Source organism: Paralichthys olivaceus, chromosome 1 (assembly GCF_024713975.1).
Source record: "Paralichthys olivaceus isolate ysfri-2021 chromosome 1, ASM2471397v2, whole genome shotgun sequence".
In the NCBI taxonomy this organism is placed as follows: Eukaryota; Metazoa; Chordata; class Actinopteri; order Pleuronectiformes; family Paralichthyidae; genus Paralichthys; species Paralichthys olivaceus.
Genome location: NC_091093.1, coordinates 17,261,183 through 17,280,803, shown reverse-complemented (window position 1 = coordinate 17,280,803; position 19,621 = coordinate 17,261,183). Strand labels below are relative to the sequence as shown.

At 40.3% G+C, this 19,621-nt stretch overlaps 1 protein-coding gene across 1 annotated transcript; it reads right to left on the bottom strand.

The window, feature by feature from the left end:
• Nucleotides 1-13,769: 13,769 nt before the first annotated feature.
• polr2m (RNA polymerase II subunit M) lies at nt 13,770-18,649 on the bottom strand. Its single transcript, XM_020098904.2, has 4 exons — nt 18,265-18,649; nt 16,294-16,875; nt 15,936-16,158; nt 13,770-14,769 (listed from the first exon to the last, which is right to left on the bottom strand). The coding sequence occupies exons 1-4, from the start codon at nt 18,366-18,368 to the stop codon at nt 14,626-14,628; spliced, it is 1,053 nt and encodes a 350-aa protein (XP_019954463.2). The 5' UTR covers nt 18,369-18,649; the 3' UTR covers nt 13,770-14,625.
• Nucleotides 18,650-19,621: the final 972 nt, after the last annotated feature.

Here is a 19,621-nt window from a genome sequence, read left to right as displayed (position 1 = left end):
CCAAAGTCTCAATATGGTTGGTAACATCTCTCTGCTTCATAGGATTGCAGCATGATTTCACTTTTACCCCTCCAAAAATATAGTTTGTGCAAGAACATTCCCAAAGGTTCAAAGTAAAACAAAAACAACCAAAAAACACAAAGCCACACATTTTTTGCCTTGTCAACGGCGGTAAAACATCTTAATAAATGGAGTGAGACTTGATACAGCAAGTCATGTGCACTGTGTGATGTGTTGAGCAAAAGAAAACAAGTGTGATATTTTTAGAACTGGAGAAGAGGTGGTTTTGGTTTTATATGTGTAGGAGTTAGCAGAAAGTAGAGCCGTGCACACTTGGTCGACAGGTGGGGATGCCACGGGAAGCCGAGGATCTCACTTTCAGCTCATTCTTTCCTCCACACCTCTCTGGGTTGAGCGAGCTGGGTGGAAAAGAACAGAGTCTGCACACGATATGTTTTTCTGGGCAGACTTTGTGGAGTCGATCTAACAGTTGGGGATAACTGTTAAATGGTGCTCTGCTGAGAGGATAAAACTCTTCATTTAGTATCAAAGTGTGTTTTTTATTTTACCATAGTTAATTGAAAGAGATACTGAAAACTGGGAGAGATAATTTGTATAAAAGTGATATTTAAAGAATATACTTAACAATTAATTATAATGTAGTAATATTTATATCACTTATAATGTCAGCAAGACAGACAGATAGACAGATAGATAGTTAAATAGATAGATAGATAATTCAATGTCAACTCCCCCAAATGACTCACAACTTGGAATTTCTTCTCCTCTAAGTCATCACATTCTTGGGGAATAACTTGGTGTAAATTGTGCAGACACAAACCCCAAAGTGTGTTTAGGTAGAACAACTCAGCTAAATCCTTACAGCACATGTGCACAGTGTTTGTCACACATACTGCTCCACTACACTATAAAACACAAGCCAGAGTAATTCACCATGTGGCAAACTCCCTCACAAGTAATGACATGAGAAAGCGAGTGTAAACAATATCATGCTATCGAGACATCATGGGTGAGCAGCTGGGGGACTTTCAGCTAAAAGGTGCCGCTGTGGTCTGCAGAGAGTCCGCTAATGATCCTTCATGTGAGCTGCATATCCTGTCCCAGAACCTCCAGCCCAGTTATCTTCACTTGCTCTCTGTCTCTCCCACACAAACATTCATTATTTCACTTGCACTCTCCTCCACTCTCCTGCCTCCTTTCCTTCTCAATCACTTAGTCCTGTGGAGACGACTTTTTGTCAATGCTTTCATTGTCGGATCAAGCCATCCATATGTTGGTGAACAACACACTACAAATGCCTGGCCTGCAAGAAACAACAGTGTGTTCCTCATCATTTGTTGTGAAAACAGTTCCTCTGGTGGCCTCCGTGCCCCCAGCCTGCGTGTTCCCCACTGTAAATCATGATGGAATGGCTTGCAGGTGTCAGGATTAAAGAATACTCTCAAATGATTTCGAGCCAAAGACACGGTCGCAGCTGCTTCTCTCCTTTTGCAGGGTTTTTTATTACCGTTTGTTTTTTCGGTGAGCGTCTTGTTGTACCAGTGCTGAGTTGGATGAGAGGCCAACCACCAGAGGGCTGAGACCACACGGAGGTTCTGCCGCAACTGTGTACAGTATTTAATGCAAATGCAGAAAAACAACACCCAGTGAGTGTTCAGCAGATACTGTTTGTCTGCCTAATTAGCATATAACTTTTTCACATATATATATTTTTTATTTAATTTTGTCCCTTGCCAGTTTTTGGAACCAAGATCAGCATTGAGCAGAGGTAAGTGTTGTCTATTTGTATTATGTCCACGCCATCATTAAAACTGAATTAAATGAAAACTATAATGTATTGTAACTTGGTTTCACTTCTGTAGTTCTGGTCATCACAGAAAAACTGATTATTCACTCACAGTTCTGACAGAAATTGTATTTCTTTCACTTACACAGCAACTATAGAAGGTTTGTATTTTTCTCTTAACCAAATTTGTTGTTTGTTTCCACCTTGTGATCCAAACCATGTGTATCTCCTGAAATAGCTCCCGTATATGTTGGCATGCATACATCCATTATCATAGCTGTGATAATTAACATGAAGCTCTGGTTATAATACGTCACTGTATGGTTAAACTGTAACAGATCGAACCTCAATTACATATCTTTGTCATAAGGGTTTGATAACGACATCTTAGGAGTCATTGCCAATTCATCAATCGATATTTTGTTATTGGAAATATTTATGGCCTAAATCTAAATTACTCTGGCTCTGTTTGACAAAAATGCTGTTTAATAAACCTTTTAAAAAAGTTTAGTGAGCAACTGAATAAAGTATGATTGTAAACATATTTGCCACATTCTTTATCAATGAGATTTGAAGGGACATTTCCTATAATACCTGGCTGACTCCAAAGTAGGGAGTAAATACAATAATCTGTTGGGGGAGTCGTGGTTGCTATGGGTGCGCCAGTGAAATGAGACTGTGCAGATCAGGCTGCTGAGTGAAGTTTATTGGACCACTTGTATATAGTGTAGAGCTGTTCCAAGCACGTACCAGCCAGACTCCACATGCAAGTTTGACGTAAAGCGAGTGTTTAGAGCACCCAGCCTGGTTTTATCACACTTGGACAACAAAGTTATAATTATGATTACTTTGCACCTTGAGTCCAAAACCCACTATAGGTATAATATGAAACTGTCAAGCAGTGATGAGCTCCACTCCTGCAAGGCCAAATGGAAACTGGATACTCTCTGGGATTAGATAGGGTGAGTCTGAGGTTTTTCTTCAGTATACATTCCTTACTACAGGCACCATCTGCTCAGAGTGCTCTTATTTTACTTAAGTGCATATTGTCCATCTTTAAAGTTAAATGAATAAACACCTGATATTCATGTTCAAAACCATTAAAACTTATATCTCATATTAACAATGAAGCAGATGTATATTGTATAAATGCTCCCCTATAACCCCCACAAACACTCTGTGTGTGACATCATTTAAATCTATAAGAAGCCTGTAGTGCATCCACGTCACTGTACATGGCAGCTGTGTTACTTTCCACAACAGGGTTGATGGTAACAGAGCTGGCAGTTCAAGCTACAGCGGTCATTACTGCTGATCCAATAAAGAGCATCACTGCGTGTACATAAAGTGAAGTTTACATGAAAACACATAAATCATACTGTTTATCCATTACAATAAAGTTTATCGAGTTCATAATATCGTTGTTTCCATCAAATAAATGTTATGACAGATGAATAATGTCCTAATAATGTATTAACAACGTTCTCTTTCCCCTTGAAGGCTCTGCTCACTCACAGCAAACCGTCACAGGTTTTTTATAAATAATCTTAGCTGATTATATGTATAACTATAAGCTCTCTCAGGCCAATGTACTCAACAATTTGTAACGATTCATTCATTTGTAAATACCTTTTCCCTATTTTACACCTAAAAACATATATGACAGAATTAACGTTGGTCCCACAATATTCTTGCACTCAAGATTAAGTTTTGAGAAATAATGAAAGTGTCTAAAAAACTGTGTCTATTTTGAAACGCCAGTGTTTTGGTCATTTATGGGGTCATATTTATAATGTGACGCCTAATTGAATAAGTTTAATGTACAAAGAGTACATTTTTTGACTCATACTGTACTTTGCTACAGCACCTCTTTTCATCCTCTGTCCTAAACTTTGCAATGTAGACGTTTTACAGAACAAAGGATTCCCTTTGGAGAGGAAAGGGATAAACCTGAAAAGAGTTATGTGGGGCAGAGTCATTTTGAGGCACTTAATAGCAAATCATTTTCAGCTTCTGCATTTGTCTTTGTTGATTGTGTGGATGATAATTAACACCTTTATCATCCATGTCAGGACATGAGGTCCTATAAATTACATTTCTATACAACTAAATGGAAACAGCAGGATAGTGGGTTTTAGTCAAAATATGAATTGAATGAACCGTCATTATTAACAGCGGTCCAACAGGACATGGTAAGGATGGATGGTGGGAACATTCAAAGCACACAGTTGTAACAACAGCGACCATGGTTTACATCTGAGTCGTCTCTGTGGTTAAACGTTACAGGGAAAGATTGTGGTTGTGGTTAAATGTACATAAACACATTGTGTCTGAAGTCAGTGTGAAATTTTCCTGTGTTAAACCAGACCACAAACTTAGTGCTATGAGTGCCGAGACATAACTATTCAATAGTGCAATGCATGCACATACACTATACAGAAGATTGGCTATTTTAGTGGAAGACAAATATGTCTGTCGTGTAGCTGTGTTGAAACATCAGACATTGTCGGTCCAGTGACATCATGTAGCTCCACCTTCAACCACACGAGGTGTAATGGCTGTAAGTAAAAACACCTGTGTGTCTGTGTGTGTGTGTCTGTGTGTGTGTGTCTGTGTGTGTGTGTCTGTGTGTGTGTGTGTGTGTGTGTGTATGGAGCCTGTGATAAAAACGAAATATAATTAGACCTGTCAGATCTGTATTTTATTTATATGTTCTTTTATTATAATTGACAGTATATTATAGAAAATATGATATTCAGTTTTTCAGTAATTTGATGGTAATTTAACTAATATGTTAGAGACTGAAATCCACCCCCTTAGGAGAAATGACTCTCAGGACACGTTTACAACCTGCTCAGTGTTGACGAGATGAACATAATAATGGAGAAACCACATGAAAAAGAGATTGAACTTTGAAGCTGTGACATGAAAATCACAAAGGTGATTACACAGCTGAGTCATGTTACATTCACTGCCTGTTCCCAGTGTGTCAGACCTGACAGTCATCCCCTCCAGACCTGCTTGTTCAGAACACTCACTAACTGCTCTGGTACAGCAGAGCACCTGTTGTGAGATGAAGCTCATAAAAGAAATGACACCTAGAAAATGACCATGATATTGACTCTACTCATCTTTAAGAGACTATTTTTTAAAAAGGGCACTTTGTCCTGAACTGGTATTTATAGTTGTCACTTGGAAAACTCGTACGACTAAGCACAAAAATGTAGCCATTAAAGATCAAACAAATTCCAAAATCCTGCAAAGAAACACAGGGGTCACATTATAAGGTACCATAGGCTTTATAGATGTGTAGAAAGTATATAAAACTGTACACAACATGTCTCCACTTCTTTTCACTATCCAGAAATGAAGTAAAAATACCCCAGATACAAACCGTGATGTTGTGATGTTTCACCCTGTGTATATAGCATCAAATAATAAATTAAAATCAAACGTGCAGGAAAACTGAGCACGTATCAGTGTGATGAGAATTACCTAAAATGACAGAAACATTTATTTGATGAACTTCAACTTTTTTTGTTTGTATCATGTCCCATCCACTAACATGGAGGAGGCAGGAAGCAGTGGAGCACTCCTATCTTAGATCTTTATGTGCAGTCCATGGCAAAAGTAACTGTTTACCCCCTTTTCTTCTATAGAATGTATATCAAGATGGATGACGTGTCTCCACTTTCTCCCACTGGAAATTCAGAAATGAAGCTAAAATATTTTGGATAGGAACGCTGCCATTTTTGGTATTTAGAGACAGAGGGGATGGACCCAAGCTCGACCAATCACAAATCAGTCTCGGCTATCAATCATGACGTCTGACCCTGTGTTATAGCATCAAATAAAATGTTTACACTTGCATTGCTTACACTACCAAATATTAACTGAAACCATCCTTAAGAAATGTATAATTGACGCAAGTTTTGACTTTCTAGTTTGAACCATGTCCCATCCATTGACATGGAGGAGCCAGGAGTCATGAACTTGATTGCAGCCAGCCAGCCAGAGATATTTTGGCTTCACTTTTGCGGAGCTGTCATGTCGTTTATACACAGTCTATGTTAGGTACTGTACATATCCACAATCTAATGCACTTTCTGCAGGAATGAGAGCCGGGATGTTATAGCAACAGTCTGACTATCTTCACCTGCCTGAACGCAGCTTTGAAAAACATGTCACAGAGGAGGAGCGCGGCCTCGTTCTCTCCTGCTGCATCCAGGCTCCTCCACATTATGCATTTTATTAGCTGCTGCTGTGGCACCTGTAGGCTCTGAGGCAGGGACGTATGCACACAGCAACCAGGACCATGTGCAGCCTGTAAATGTTTGTCAAAGTGTAAAGCATTCTTGATTGGTCATGGCCCTCTTTGTAATGTTGTTATGTTTTATGCTAAGAGAGAAGGAAAGAGCAACAGGAAGACAAACAGCCTTTATGGATTCAGTTAGTGACACTCTACCCTCAGTATAAATGAATACTCCTCTGCTCTCCATCCCGCGTGTTATTGTTATGTCAGAGGGGATGTCATGCAGACTCTGATTGTTTTAAATTTCAGGACGTTTTAAAAAAAGGGTGCGACTCATGTGAATCGCTCACTTGGTCCCTTTTAATGTCCCCTGTCATTTCTTAGGATGTGAAATAACTGTCTCATCAAAGTGCAAGTCAGGTTTAATTAATGTCGTAAAGGACAAACACATACAGACTATATACAAGTCTTTCCTTTACACTGTGCAAAAATATAAATCAAATTCAAAAGTCTTTTAAATATGTATTTTCACAAAATGGCTTTTAACCAGCTATTGGTTTGTTGCTTTCTTGAAAAGTGCAATAGCAATAAAGTTTGTTTATAATATTGTATATATAGCATTTAAGGTCTATTAAATTATAATGAATAACAAAATGTCCAAATTCCTAAACCCTCTCTATCCCATCTAACAACAACAAAGAGCTAATAAAGTTAAAGAATTATTATATCAAGTAATTTAGTTACGGTTAATAATGAATATAAACTTTTTATTTGAAGGTGTTGCACAGCAGCCAGAAAACCAACCAACCCACTCTGCATCTCTGAGCTTTTTACGCAGCTCGGTTTACAATATTTTGGTTCACATTTATCGCAAATCCTTCAATATGCACACTTTATCTGCAACGGAGGATTATGCCAAATATTTCAGATGCTCTCTTTTGGTTTTATGTTTGAGATCAAAGGTATGATATGATTAAAAAAAAGCCTGTGTGTTTGTCTGATCGTGTGTTTAGTTCAAAACTTGGAAAGTCAAATGCAGATATAATCTTTAGTATTCTGGGAATGGTGGCAGAAACTGCCAGAGATAAGGCCGATGTTTTTACTCCTAATAATCAAGTCTTGTATGAGATATCTGTGTCTCTAAATAAAATTACATGGAGGCCTCCCCCCAAACAGAATTGCTACCACTAGAGGGCGACATTATCACGTTGACTCCCACGCAGCTAATCCAAACTCTTTACCAGTCACTGGATCTTTTTGCTTTTGTGCAAAACTTAGAGGATGATTTTAACAGCAGGTTGTTGTCCTTGTTGTCTGCCACGTTATAAACACACATACATTAGGGAAGTCTGAGATGAAAACGACACTCAGGAGAATGCAAGAGATGGGAATTCAAAGACGTGTGCATACACCCCAAAAACCCAAACATCTAGAACATGCAGAGAAAATGTACGAATTGTTTTCAATCAAATAAAAGTGAAGTCACTGTTGTTTCTGCTCTGTTGTGTCTTTGTCCCTGAAACACTGGTTCTACTCCCTCTACCAGAATTTCCCCTGTTTGTGCTGTGAAACTCAATGTTGTCCTTGTCTGCGGCTGTTTATCAAAACACTTTGCACACGGAGAAGTTACGTCTCAGCTGGAATATATTTACACAGCGAAGGAAGTCATCTAATAAGAGGGTGTAGCTGCCTGTCTGTCTGACAGCTCCGCGCAGGGAAAACAAAACATTAATAAATAAATAAGGAAAACAGTCTGGGCCTCTCACTCCCACTCGATCTCCCTCTGGTTTATCAGAGTCGTATCCAACCATCCTGTGGGGGCCGGAGCCGTGCTGCGGAGTCTGTGCTTCGACGTGCTATACTGCAATCAAAAACACCTGGCCTCGGGGCTTGGAATGGTCACAACATTACAGCATATAAACGAGCCAACTACTCCATATAGAGGCCCCATAATTGTTGGACGGAAGAGGATTTCTGCCTTTTCTTTGCTTTTTACTGCACAGTTTTACTATTGTTGTAAGACACAAGATCCAGTGTCAGATGTAACCATCCGATTCAGATTTTATGAACGTAATTTTGCAAATAAAGAGGAATTACCCGGAGAAATGTACGCTAACTCACCAGCTGCCAGCCGAGGGGAGATGCAGCGAACTGACTGTCCTTCAACTTTTAAGTGATTTCCAACAAGCACGCACAGTTTCACACCTGCAACACAAAAAGGACTTGGCATCAACACATTTTTTTTAATGTTTTCAACGTTGTGCCTCATGACACTTTTAGTGAAATTTGGAAGATTTGGCCGGAGTCCCGAGGAGCTGAATTTACACTTCTGGTGCTTGTTAGTTGGGATGTTCTCAAATCAAGGGGCATGATTTCACTCAAGCAGTAATGAAAAACAATATTATGTTGTTTTTGCACGCCCTTGTTTCTGGACTGCTTTAGATTGATGTCACAAACAACGCTGGCCAAGAAATTATACCTTAACACACTTGTAAACTACTTGATTGCCACGAGTGACATTACCCAGAGTTTTATAATCCCTCAAGCAGCCAGTTACTGAACACAATACACTGGGATAATCAACAGTGCTTTTCACTTGTGTTGGAAATGTGCGTCGGATAATGGAAAAGAATGGTTATAACAAGTTGTGTGACTTTATCTATCTTTATCTTTAACTGCATATGATCGAGGGCTCATGTCTCACCGAATACAAGACGCAGCGAGGAAACAAAGAGATTGTGAAGCATAAAAATGATTGAAAAGAGGGAAAAAAAAGTCGGACAAAAGTGAATTGTTGTAAAATTAATGGGAATACAAGAATAAGAATTTTCCTCCTCATTATGCCCAAGCTGCTGGGCAGGGTCTCTGGTTTCTCCCCCCTGCCGTGCCCTGGCACCCCCGCAGCATCCCCACAGAGACGGCTTCCTTGCCGTGATGAGCTTTTGACAGGCCCCAAAACAGCCTGCTTAATGCTGTGCCAGGCCAGACATGGAGCGGCTGGGATGCTGGCAGCTTCTTGGCCCACACCACGCATCACGGGCCTCAACCCATTCTACCCCTCCTTTTCCTCCTCCTCTCTCTCTCTCTCTCTGTCTCTCTCTCTTTCTAGTGCCTCAGGATTGTTATGCAAAGCTTTCCGAGCAGCAGATTGTGGGAGTTCTTTCACGCGCAGATGTATCCGCATCATATCTGAACAATCTCCTGTCGTGGTGAGAGCAGAGAGGCTGCTGCTGTTATCTGGGCAGCCAGGTGTGAGACTGCAGCCTCACCTGGGACATGTACCACACCTTTGAAAGACAGACACTCACTATCTGGAATCACACAGTAACTTTAGCTCTTTGTCTCAAATAACCACCGACAGCTGTTGATCCTCCAGATCCCTTGAGGATTGTGGCCCTAACTTTAATATAAGTTCCTCATTGATGCATAGCTTTAAACACATCCAGAGGAGAAAGAAACAGACTCAACAATGCATCTCGCACTAGAATAAGAATCTGTTATTTAAAGATATATGTAAAAACTGTTACATGTGAATAAAAGCTCAGGCTGCCAGCAATGAACAAAGATACACTACTGCCATCCAGTGTTGACAAGTGAGTACAGCCTGCAGGGCTTCAAAATAAACGTGTTGTCCATCTGCTAGACCTAACTACACAAGGATAACTCATTACAGCTACACTATGCCTTTTCCATTTGTGGTCAGTTTTATGGCTTTTGAACTGTAAACATTGCTCTATAGAAAAGAAAAAACACAGAACGCTTGTGTTGTGACATTCTTATCTCTCAGGGCTGATCAGCTAATTTTAACTTTGGCAACGAAAATGTGTTGGTGGAAAAATAAGGAACAAAATCTTAAGAAACAAAACAGCAGAGTGTGTATATAGTACAATTACAGTGCATGTGTATTTTATTGAGCTGTACTGAATATTAGAAGCACATGTTCTCGCTGCAAAACAGAACAAAATTAAGTGGAAGACTGCCACACACAAGCTGCTGCTGCTTCTGCTGCTGTTGGGAAAAGAGTGACGGGCCTTTACTCTGAAAACATTTAAAAGTGTGAAATCAGGCAGGACCATGGAGATTTTCACAGGAGAACAGTTTACCATGTGTACAAACAAACACTGATGCTGCTGCCGACGGCCACACAGACTCACACTGAGTTTCACAGACAGACGACGAGTTTGTCTAATGAATCCTGGAATTCGCAGGAAATGGGGGACATACACATGTCAGTTTATAGTGATGATTTAACTTGTGATAAAATGTACCTTCCTCATCCAGTATATAGCAATGTAGATTTTCTGAGGTGCTGTTTTTGAGCATGGTTTTGAGAGCAGACTCTTTGAGGCCAAATACTGCTCCTGTTATTACTATGTCGAAATTAGAAGTAACATTTTTTTAAACAAGTTGGTCTTTGGCTGGCTCTCAGCAGAGTGCATACCTCCCCCAAGGCCCAACAGTCCCCTTATGAAACCAAATTTAAATTCACTGGATCAGGAATTTTATTTGGATCCGCACCAATTTTGCACACTTATCACACTTATTTGCACGGATATCAGGCCCCAAAAATTGTCTGATTTCTTTTCATCCGTCAATTATTCTCAGTGATATCAAGCCGTTTCAGTTTCATGGAAATCCATCCAATAGTATTTGTGTAATCTTGCTTACAATCAAACACAGATAGTCCTATAGTTAACAAATGCTGCTGGAGATACATTCACATTAAGCAAATTTCTGTAGAATAAAAAAAGGAGCAAAGTTGTTCATGAGGTGAGTATTTCACATAAGATATAATATTAAATTTAAGATATTTATTAAAGCTCCACTATCTGTAAATATGACAAAATTGTGATGAGCATCAGCACCAACATGTCCAATAACACCTGGTACAGTTCAGGCTCCACCGAGCTGAGCAGATCTGATTGTAATAACTGTAATGCCAGTGTCTGTGTATTTAACAGACGAGCAATCACTGGAAATGCTGCTCTCTGACCACACGCATATGCAATAAACTAGCCATGTCTGGTGAATGTTTAAAAGAAAACAATCGTAAGAATGTTAAAAGTTAATAAATCATTCCCATGACTATGTTTTACAACCAGCTTCATACAACTCTGTCTTTTTTTTTTCCTTCGACAGATTCACCCACAAATCAGAGAATATCTTTCTCCCTGCATCACTGGTGAGACAGCTGCAGGACTCATGAATGTTACAGCCACATATCACGCTCCCTCAGTCAACAGACACGACATGAACTACCGTATGTGCAAGCCTCCTCACACACACACACACACACACACACACACACACACACACACACACACACACACACACACACACACACACACACACACACACACACACACACACACACACACACACACAACACAGTGAAGTCGCACACAGCATGCAGCGCTGTTTGCTTGTCATTCACAGCTCGTTCCATTTGCTAATGAAACATTTGTTCAACTTTCACACTCGAGACAAACACCAGTGAGCAGCACCGTCTTTCTCCAACTCGCTGTGAGCTTTGACCTCTACATGTCAAGATTCATTGAAAACATCCATTTGGTGCAAAAACATGTCACCTACAAGAGGTGATATCGTATATTTGATTTAATGAAATACTCACACCCTGCAGTGAATGGTAGAGCACATTCCTCCGCCAAGGCCCAACAGTCCCCTTAGATACAATCAAGCTGCACCGGACTTCACTCACTCAGTCCCATAAATATGCCAGAGTTTTCAAGATCCATGAATTATTCCCTGGGAATCTGTGAAAGGGTTGAAGAACTCCATATCTCACAATGTTAAAGAAAGACAGAAAAATTCCTGGATAAGCCCCCTGATCCGGATCTCTATGAATGGGTTCTTCCATCACCCACACCACATCCCTACACCAAGTTTCATGGAAATCTGAAGTTGTTTTAATCTTTTTTTAATTTAATCTTGCTTAAAAAACAATCAACAAACGCAGTGGTTCAAACATTACTATTCGAAGAAACTATTAGTCCACAGCCACATGAGGGAGATCACTGGAGGACCTTAGGATTCAGTCTGTGGTGACCGTGAATGTCTGTAAGTTTTATGGTGACGCATCGAACTAAAGGTGGAAGCAACAGACCAGCATCCACAGTTGTGCCACTATAGTTAAAAAAAAAAGGTTTCACTTGCCTCAGTTCTAGTGCAGTTAAAGAAGAGGGAGCTGGTTCCAATTGGGATGAGGAGATAGTCTGAAAGTCTGAAACCTTATCTCCAGAAAACTGCTGGGTGCAGCATTATTTCATCTCCTCGTGTGCCCTGAGAAATATGACAAAAACATCAGAGAATGGAAAAAGTATGACCTCAGACTTTGTAACCTGGCAGATATAATCCAATCATTCTGCCGAGGGCCTAACTCGTGTTTAACGCCAGTCTATACATCATGCTGTATATCTAATTTAAGGCCAAGCTGACTGCTCTTTGAAGAGGCCGTTTTGAAATCACATTCCAGTTTCCCCTCCCAAACAGCAAATTATTTTTACTCCCGCGAGACGTGTGATTTCGGACTCAAGAGTTGGAGCAAATCACTTGCAGACTACTTCACGAGGAGCTTATTAATCTGAGACAAGGGGTCCGGGATTCAAGTCGAAGTATAAACAACCTCATCATCAATGGACCAAGTTAAAAAAGAAAAAAAAACAGTTTGACTATAGTGAGTGTGCTCAGTTCCACCTCAACAACATCAACATACGTTCAGAGTCAGGTTTGACGCCAGATACCACAGAGAAAAGCTATACAAAAAAATGTGCCCCATAATTGGTAACAGTCTGTGAATTTATGTAAGCAAGGTAGGCTGTAATTAATCCCAGCACAGTGAGGATCCTCTGCAGAGTGTGATGGTGTATTTGTTGTTGGACGTCACCACAGAGCCACTCTGGAGCCCATCAGATACTCTAAATACACCGCAATCAGATTGTTGTTTTTTCTCAAGCGTCTCCCACCAATGCCTCTGCCACAATTACTAAAGGTTATCAAGGGGCATCTCCCACCAGAACCTGACCAACATGAACCCACCCTCATTTCCTCTGGAACTTGCCTCAGTGCTCTTATTTCTTCTAATTAAAATCCCTGCTATTTAAACCAGGACAGCCTGCAGTCTTCTGTGAGAGCTGGGGGAGAGATGATGGGAAACGCAGTTTGGAAAGACGCTGAACGTTGCTGGCATTTCTTATCTACCACATATTAGCAAAGCTGAGAAACGGTATTTGCCATGTTGCATTAGCCTGCTGCCGTCCCATCATCGCCTGCCATTCCCAGCAACCACATGATGCATTCCAGATGTCTCAGCCATCAAGATTCAATATTTCACTACCTCTGCATTAATCTTATCAAGTGTGTCACAGATCCCTGCCTGATAACATCGCACAGGATTTTTTGAAAATCGGGGCCGACCACAGCTCCACTAGAAACTGAAACTGATATCACCGAGTAGATTTATTTAGCACATAAAGGACTACGTAAAAAAAATAGTGAAACTAAAATAATCTGAATGTAGGAAACTAGGTCTTATTTTATCAAACGTAAAAACAAAGTGGTTAGAATGTCAACATGGAACTGTTGACCTTACAAATGTTCCATTTATTGAAAGTAGATCATATGTGAGGCGCTGTTGGACTTGATCAAGCCTCATCCATATGGAGAAAGCAATAAAGCACATGACTTGTAAAGTGCTGAATATCTGCAGAGCTTTGTGTGGCACTGATGTTTTAATTCTTTCAAAAATCTGTTACAAGAAGGTTTGCTGAGTCCACAAAATACAACACAATTATTCTGCACATTATCACATTGTTATGTGGTTTCTCTTCTCATTAAACTGAATTTATGATTGTAGCAAGTAGATAAATCAATGTAAAAACTAGATTGTCGAGTACATGAAACTCATCAGTGAAGGGAAATTAAAGAAAATCTCTTAAAGACCTTTTTCCATCCAGCCTAAAAGGTGAATACAGTGTAATGCTAGAAATAAAATGGATTCTCAAACAAACACAATAATTTAGGGAATCAGATGTGTATTAAATTCAGTTGCACCATTCTGTAGTAATTACATATGAGTGAACGAACAGTCACAATTGTCTCAGAACAGTCTGATCCACCTGTAGATCAGCTTTAAAAGCATTATTCATTATAAGCAAATCAAAATACAAATTTCAATGTACAATACTCTGAGGCTCAGAGAGTCGCAAGATTGGTGTTAGTCGACTGACGAGACATTTCCCACGAAATAATGCACATGCTTCAAATTCAGCATTTAAGACTCCTGGTCAACCACAGGTATTATTATTTCTGCAGGACACAAAAAGACCTGAATGACTATTAAGTGAGCTTGTTTCTTAACCTGCCACTCAACTGCCCTCCTCTGGGATACTCACTATGCCTGCACAACATGCAAAGACCCCTTTTCTCTGTTAAGAATTCCTGTCCTCGGAGTGAAAGTCCTGTTTGATGGGTCCTGATAGCAGGGTCCAAAGCCTGTTTCCCTCAGGGCCAAGGTCAAACTGGTTTCCCCAGCTCGAGCCTTCCAGGATCAGTCTTCCTCTGAGGAGGGCAGGGCTCCTTCATCATGAACCTCTCTGTAGGCAGCCATGGGGCCACAGTCAGGAGAGTAGCTCCCCATAGAGATCTTCAATCCCTCAGACAGTTTCTGGGCTGCCAGCTTGGCCTGCAACTCCTGAAATTAAACACAAAACAACAAAAAAGTTGACATGAATAGGCTGGTAAATAGTAAACAAGCACATTATTATAAAGCAGCAGAGACATAGCTATTAAACCCTTTACAAAAGTAGGACTGATTATAAACTTAACAGTTGACAGCAGCACACTGTATGACGTTTGGCTCTACCATCAGTAATTTGGACGTGATGTGACACACGTTACTTACACTGTCTGAACACTGCCCTCTTGAGCTTAAGGAGGGACCTCACACTTGGTTTCAATTTATTTTTAACTTTCTTTAAACATTTTTGTTGATTTCTCAGACAATAATTCATGGATCCTAATGACTTCTATTATGATCCTATGATTGGAATCATGTAATTTACTTTTTTAAAGAAGGTACCAAAATAAATAGAATGCACTTAAATAACATTTAGTCAATGTATTTCTTTTACAAATGTAATAAGCTATATTTTCAAAGGAAGTCTATAAAATGAAGGCTGTGGTCAGAGCTACTTCAGCACTGTGTGAAAAAACAGCCCTCTCATTCATTTAAATGAGGTCAGTCCAGGGTTGCTGACGCAAGTGGCTCCAGCAGAAAAAGGAAATGAAGGGTCCTTCAACAAAATGGTTGAATTTGCTCAACTGCTGTTGTACCACAACCCAGCACTGTGGTGACCAAGTTACATGCGAGTGAACATTACTTATTATAATATTATCATTACTAGATTATTACTTCATAACATGAACACCACATTTCTATTCTCCACGTCTTGATCATCACCTTGAAAGATAATTAAAAGTGGAGTGAGTGACAGCAGTAACATGATTCACCAGAATACAAAACATTATGCAATATTTTACAGTCTGATAAGTTTTCAATACAATGAAACTCAAAGTTAAGTTAGTAATTTCATGTTTCATCAGTATCTAAAGCAACACACGAGCACTATGGCAGCCTCTTGCAGTCTCGGCCTTACTATGTTCAGTGCCTTGCGATAATGTTTATTTTGATTTGACGCTAGCACAGGGCTGTTTTTAGTTTAGTCTGATTGTAAAGTAGCAATAGTTGCTAATACAAATATGTTTCAAGTGGAAATTTCAGACCCTGTCATCATGTCTACATTTTAGTGTATACACTGATGCATAAGAGGAGTGTGTGGAGCGCAGAGCTGCACAAACCTGATGCTTCTTGGTTTGGTCCTTCAAAAGCACGGCCGACTCTTCCAGAGACAGAAGCTGAGCTGGTTTGTGGTGGAGTGGGGGTAGTTTGGCAGCAGTGATGTCGTCCAAGTGTTTTCTGTCTCTCTCCTTCCTGACCTGAACGGAGAGCAGCAACAAGCCTTCAGAGGACTGGCTGGGTGAGGAGGACCCTGATGGAGACATGTCACTTCTGTTTGGCAGCCTGAAAAAAAGAATTATTTACAATCAAATAACTAACGATGTCACATTGTTACTGAATGAAAATGACACAATCATTTTTTGTTATAAATGTTTGCAAAAGTCCTCATCATCACATCATCCAACAAAGTCCACTTACTGATTTGTTTTAAATTTCTGCCTCCTGTGAGACAAAGTCTTCTCTGATCTTTCCAGGAGAGTTAGACAGTGAGGCTTTCTTTCTGTCTGCATTCTGAGAGAGGGATTGTTTCTCTCTTTGGACTTGCTACTGAAACCAGGACTAGTTTCAGACAGTCTGACCCTTTCCAAGGCCTCCACAAGGTCACCCTCTTTTGTCTCTTCAGAGTTCAGAGAGGCCCCAGAAGCAGCCGTCTCCATGGTTTCATCAGCAGCTGCTCTGGAGACTAACTGGTCCTGCTGCTTGTCCAAAGTGGTCTTTTCCTGTACGTGAGCAGAGACAGGTGAGGTCCCCCTCTCATGTACCACACTTCCTGCTGCATTTTCACTTTGTCTGTTCTGCTGTGCTGCCTCTGGTGTGTTGGGTATAACACATTTCTGCAGAGAGAAAGCCTGCTGGTACTTGGACTGTAACTCCATCCTGGCAGCAGACACCAAGCTCTGTCTCCTGTCCTCTTCATCACGGTGTTCAACGGCAAGACGTACTTTCTCAGCAAAATCTGATATCCTTTTACCTTTATCAGGAAGAGACTGCAATAACTTCCTGTGGACAAGATGAACCTGAAATTACATCATGGGTACAAAAAAAAAAAATCACAACACAAGACACAGATGCATTAAATGTACATCAAGAGATTTTACAAGTCAGTTGAACTCTACAGGAGAGGTAGACACTATTCTTTCAAAAGTCATTTTCTAAGTTGACAGTTTGATAATTGTGTTAGGTGATCTAAATTCTGGTGACTGTAAAGCCCATAACATTTTCATAATTTTCATGTTAAATAAACCAATTAAAATCTGTCTTAGAGGATCTGCATTTATATTTCTCTACTCATTTATTTTGACTTTTTTTAGACACATCTGTATTTTGGAATAAAATAATTGATATGACACATTCAAATTATTACATAATTCTATAGAATTGTTTGTTCTATTAATATTGAATCTAATATTTCTGTATAACATAACAGTGCTGAACTATTTGGCCGCAGTGTTCTTTTTCCATTGATATAACAAGGTATATCATGCTTGACATATCAGTCACATCTGAAGCTACATCGGATGTTGACATTTACAATACCGTCCGAAGTTTTCATACCCTACAGGTGTTTCGATTCTTTTCCATCAGCGAGGCGTCTGATCGGTCTCATGTTCACTCTACAGAATGATAACTATCCAAAACATACAGCCAGAGTCATGAAGTAATATCTTCCATGCTAAAATAAAGTTAATTTTCATTGAGCTGAGCAGGCACACAGCACGGGTATATTTAGTGTTCAATTGTTTGTTTTTATTTACCACAGGTCAACTTTTACTACGTTCTAAACTTGTACTCCTGCAACAGTACAGTATTGTTATTGTATTTTTTGAAAAAGAAGTAAAAAAAAAAAAAAAAAGCCTGGATCTGTATTGTCTTCTTATAGAGGTTATTAAATTCAGTGAAGGATGAATACTAATTAATACGGCATTATAGCACAATAATGGTTTGAATCTTGAATCTGTCTGTCTCATGGAGTCAGCCTGGGATAACATGAAGAGTCAGAAGACACTGACGAAAGCCACAATGGAAATTCCCAAAATACAACATCCCACCTGGTACCTTGTTTAAAACCATTTTCACTTGGGATTAAAGTATTTTTTTATTTCATCTTTTCAATCCATGGCAAAATGTCGCCAGATACACTTTATGCTATTGAGTACAGATGTTTTGAAAAACCTGAGACGTATACATATATAAGTAGAGAAGCTGACATCTTGACTGCACTGATGGAAAACAGCAGATCTCAGTATATATGAGTGTAACTCATGTTTCCTCTCTCTTCACTGTCACTGAACTATCACTGTGCCAGGAGTGGTCCTCCACACGTGACTCAGCATGTGTGAGAGTTAAACATGGAGGCCACAGACTGAGTGGTTACTGGTGTGAACTCACTGGTCGGACAGCATCTTCTCCTGCCGCAGCAGCACCTCCTGCAGCTCCTCTCTGCTCTTCTGCCTCAGGTCTCCCACCTGACCCTGGCGCTCTGTGTACGACATCACTGTTAGCTAGCTACTGACAGCTAGCGACAGCCATTCACAGCAGCAGGAACTAACGTTTAACACACGTCATTACAATAAAACCGAGTGTCCACGTTAACCGAGTCCGACCACCGCCATTTAAACGAGCTGTTGAGGGTAGAGCAGCTTCAGAATCCTCCTCGAGCCGCACATTGTTTTCTTCAACATCACGAGTTTCAAATTTAGCTTCTTCCTCTTGACCGGAAACCAGACACGAGGGGCGGAGCTCTCTCGCCCCCCAGCGCGCAGGCTGGTGAAGTGCACCTCTTCCTCTTGCCACAGCCCAACTGGTGGCGGTGATTTGCTGCCCCCTGTAGGTCAAGTGTCGTCATCAGCCTCAGACACAGAATTCAAAGAGGAGTCTGTCACTCCAGCTTGTTGTGACCTTTACAGTCTGTACTTGTTGTGGCACTGCTCCATTCAAGCTGATTCTTTCTTCTCTGTAGACAGTTCAGTCAGTGTGAGCACATTTTCCATCTCTGAATTTCCTGCCTGGATGTTTCCCAGCCACCGTGCCAACAAGTTTCTCCCTCATCTCAACAGACAATGACCTGAACTTGAACCAGGACGTTACAGCTGCGTCCTCTCTGTCCTCTCTCATCATTCAAGGTTGGTCTGACTCTCTGCTGCAGCTGCACACTCAGTCCAAATCCCAATGAACTCCAGAGCTACAATCATAAACACTAACTAGAATGCATTCATTTTGAACTGTCTGTAGACATTGCACTGATGTCATTGTTGTTTTCTTTCTTTCTTTCTTTTTACTTGTGCCTTAGACTGTCCCTATCCAGACACAAATAAAGTTGTTTTGAATTGAATTGAATAGTATTTGCATTGCATCTACAGGTTACATTATTATCATTTTCATTATAACCACCATTATTCTTAAACATCAAGGTTTCACAACTGTCCCTGGCCCGTCTCCTCTTCCCCCTTTCCACCCATCTCACCCCACCTCCCCCATTTTTCTCCGCTCAACCCAGCAACTTTATAGCAACATGGTCTCGATACACTGAGTCTGGTCCTGCCAGAGGTTTCTTCCTGTAAAAGACCGTGTTGGCTTTATCCTGATCCTGCATGATTCTGCCACATGTCACATTTTACCACTTTGTTTTAACTTATTACACACAGCTTTAAAATTGCAAGAACATTTATGGCAATGAAAAAAAAGCTCTTAAAACACCTGACTCTGAGTGAATCTACATTAGTTTATAAAATTACAATAACGAATA

Coding starts and splice junctions, on each gene's coding strand:
- polr2m (XM_020098904.2), bottom strand. CDS start 18,368: ATGTCGTACACAGAGCGCCAGGGTCAGGTGGGAGACCTGAGGCAGAAG. Junction 16,876..18,264: donor GAGAAGATGCTGTCCGACCA/GTGAGTTCACAC, acceptor TCTTGTCCACAG/GAAGTTATTGCAGTCTCTTC. Junction 16,159..16,293: donor CAGAAATTTAAAACAAATCA/GTAAGTGGACTT, acceptor TCTTTTTTTCAG/GCTGCCAAACAGAAGTGACA.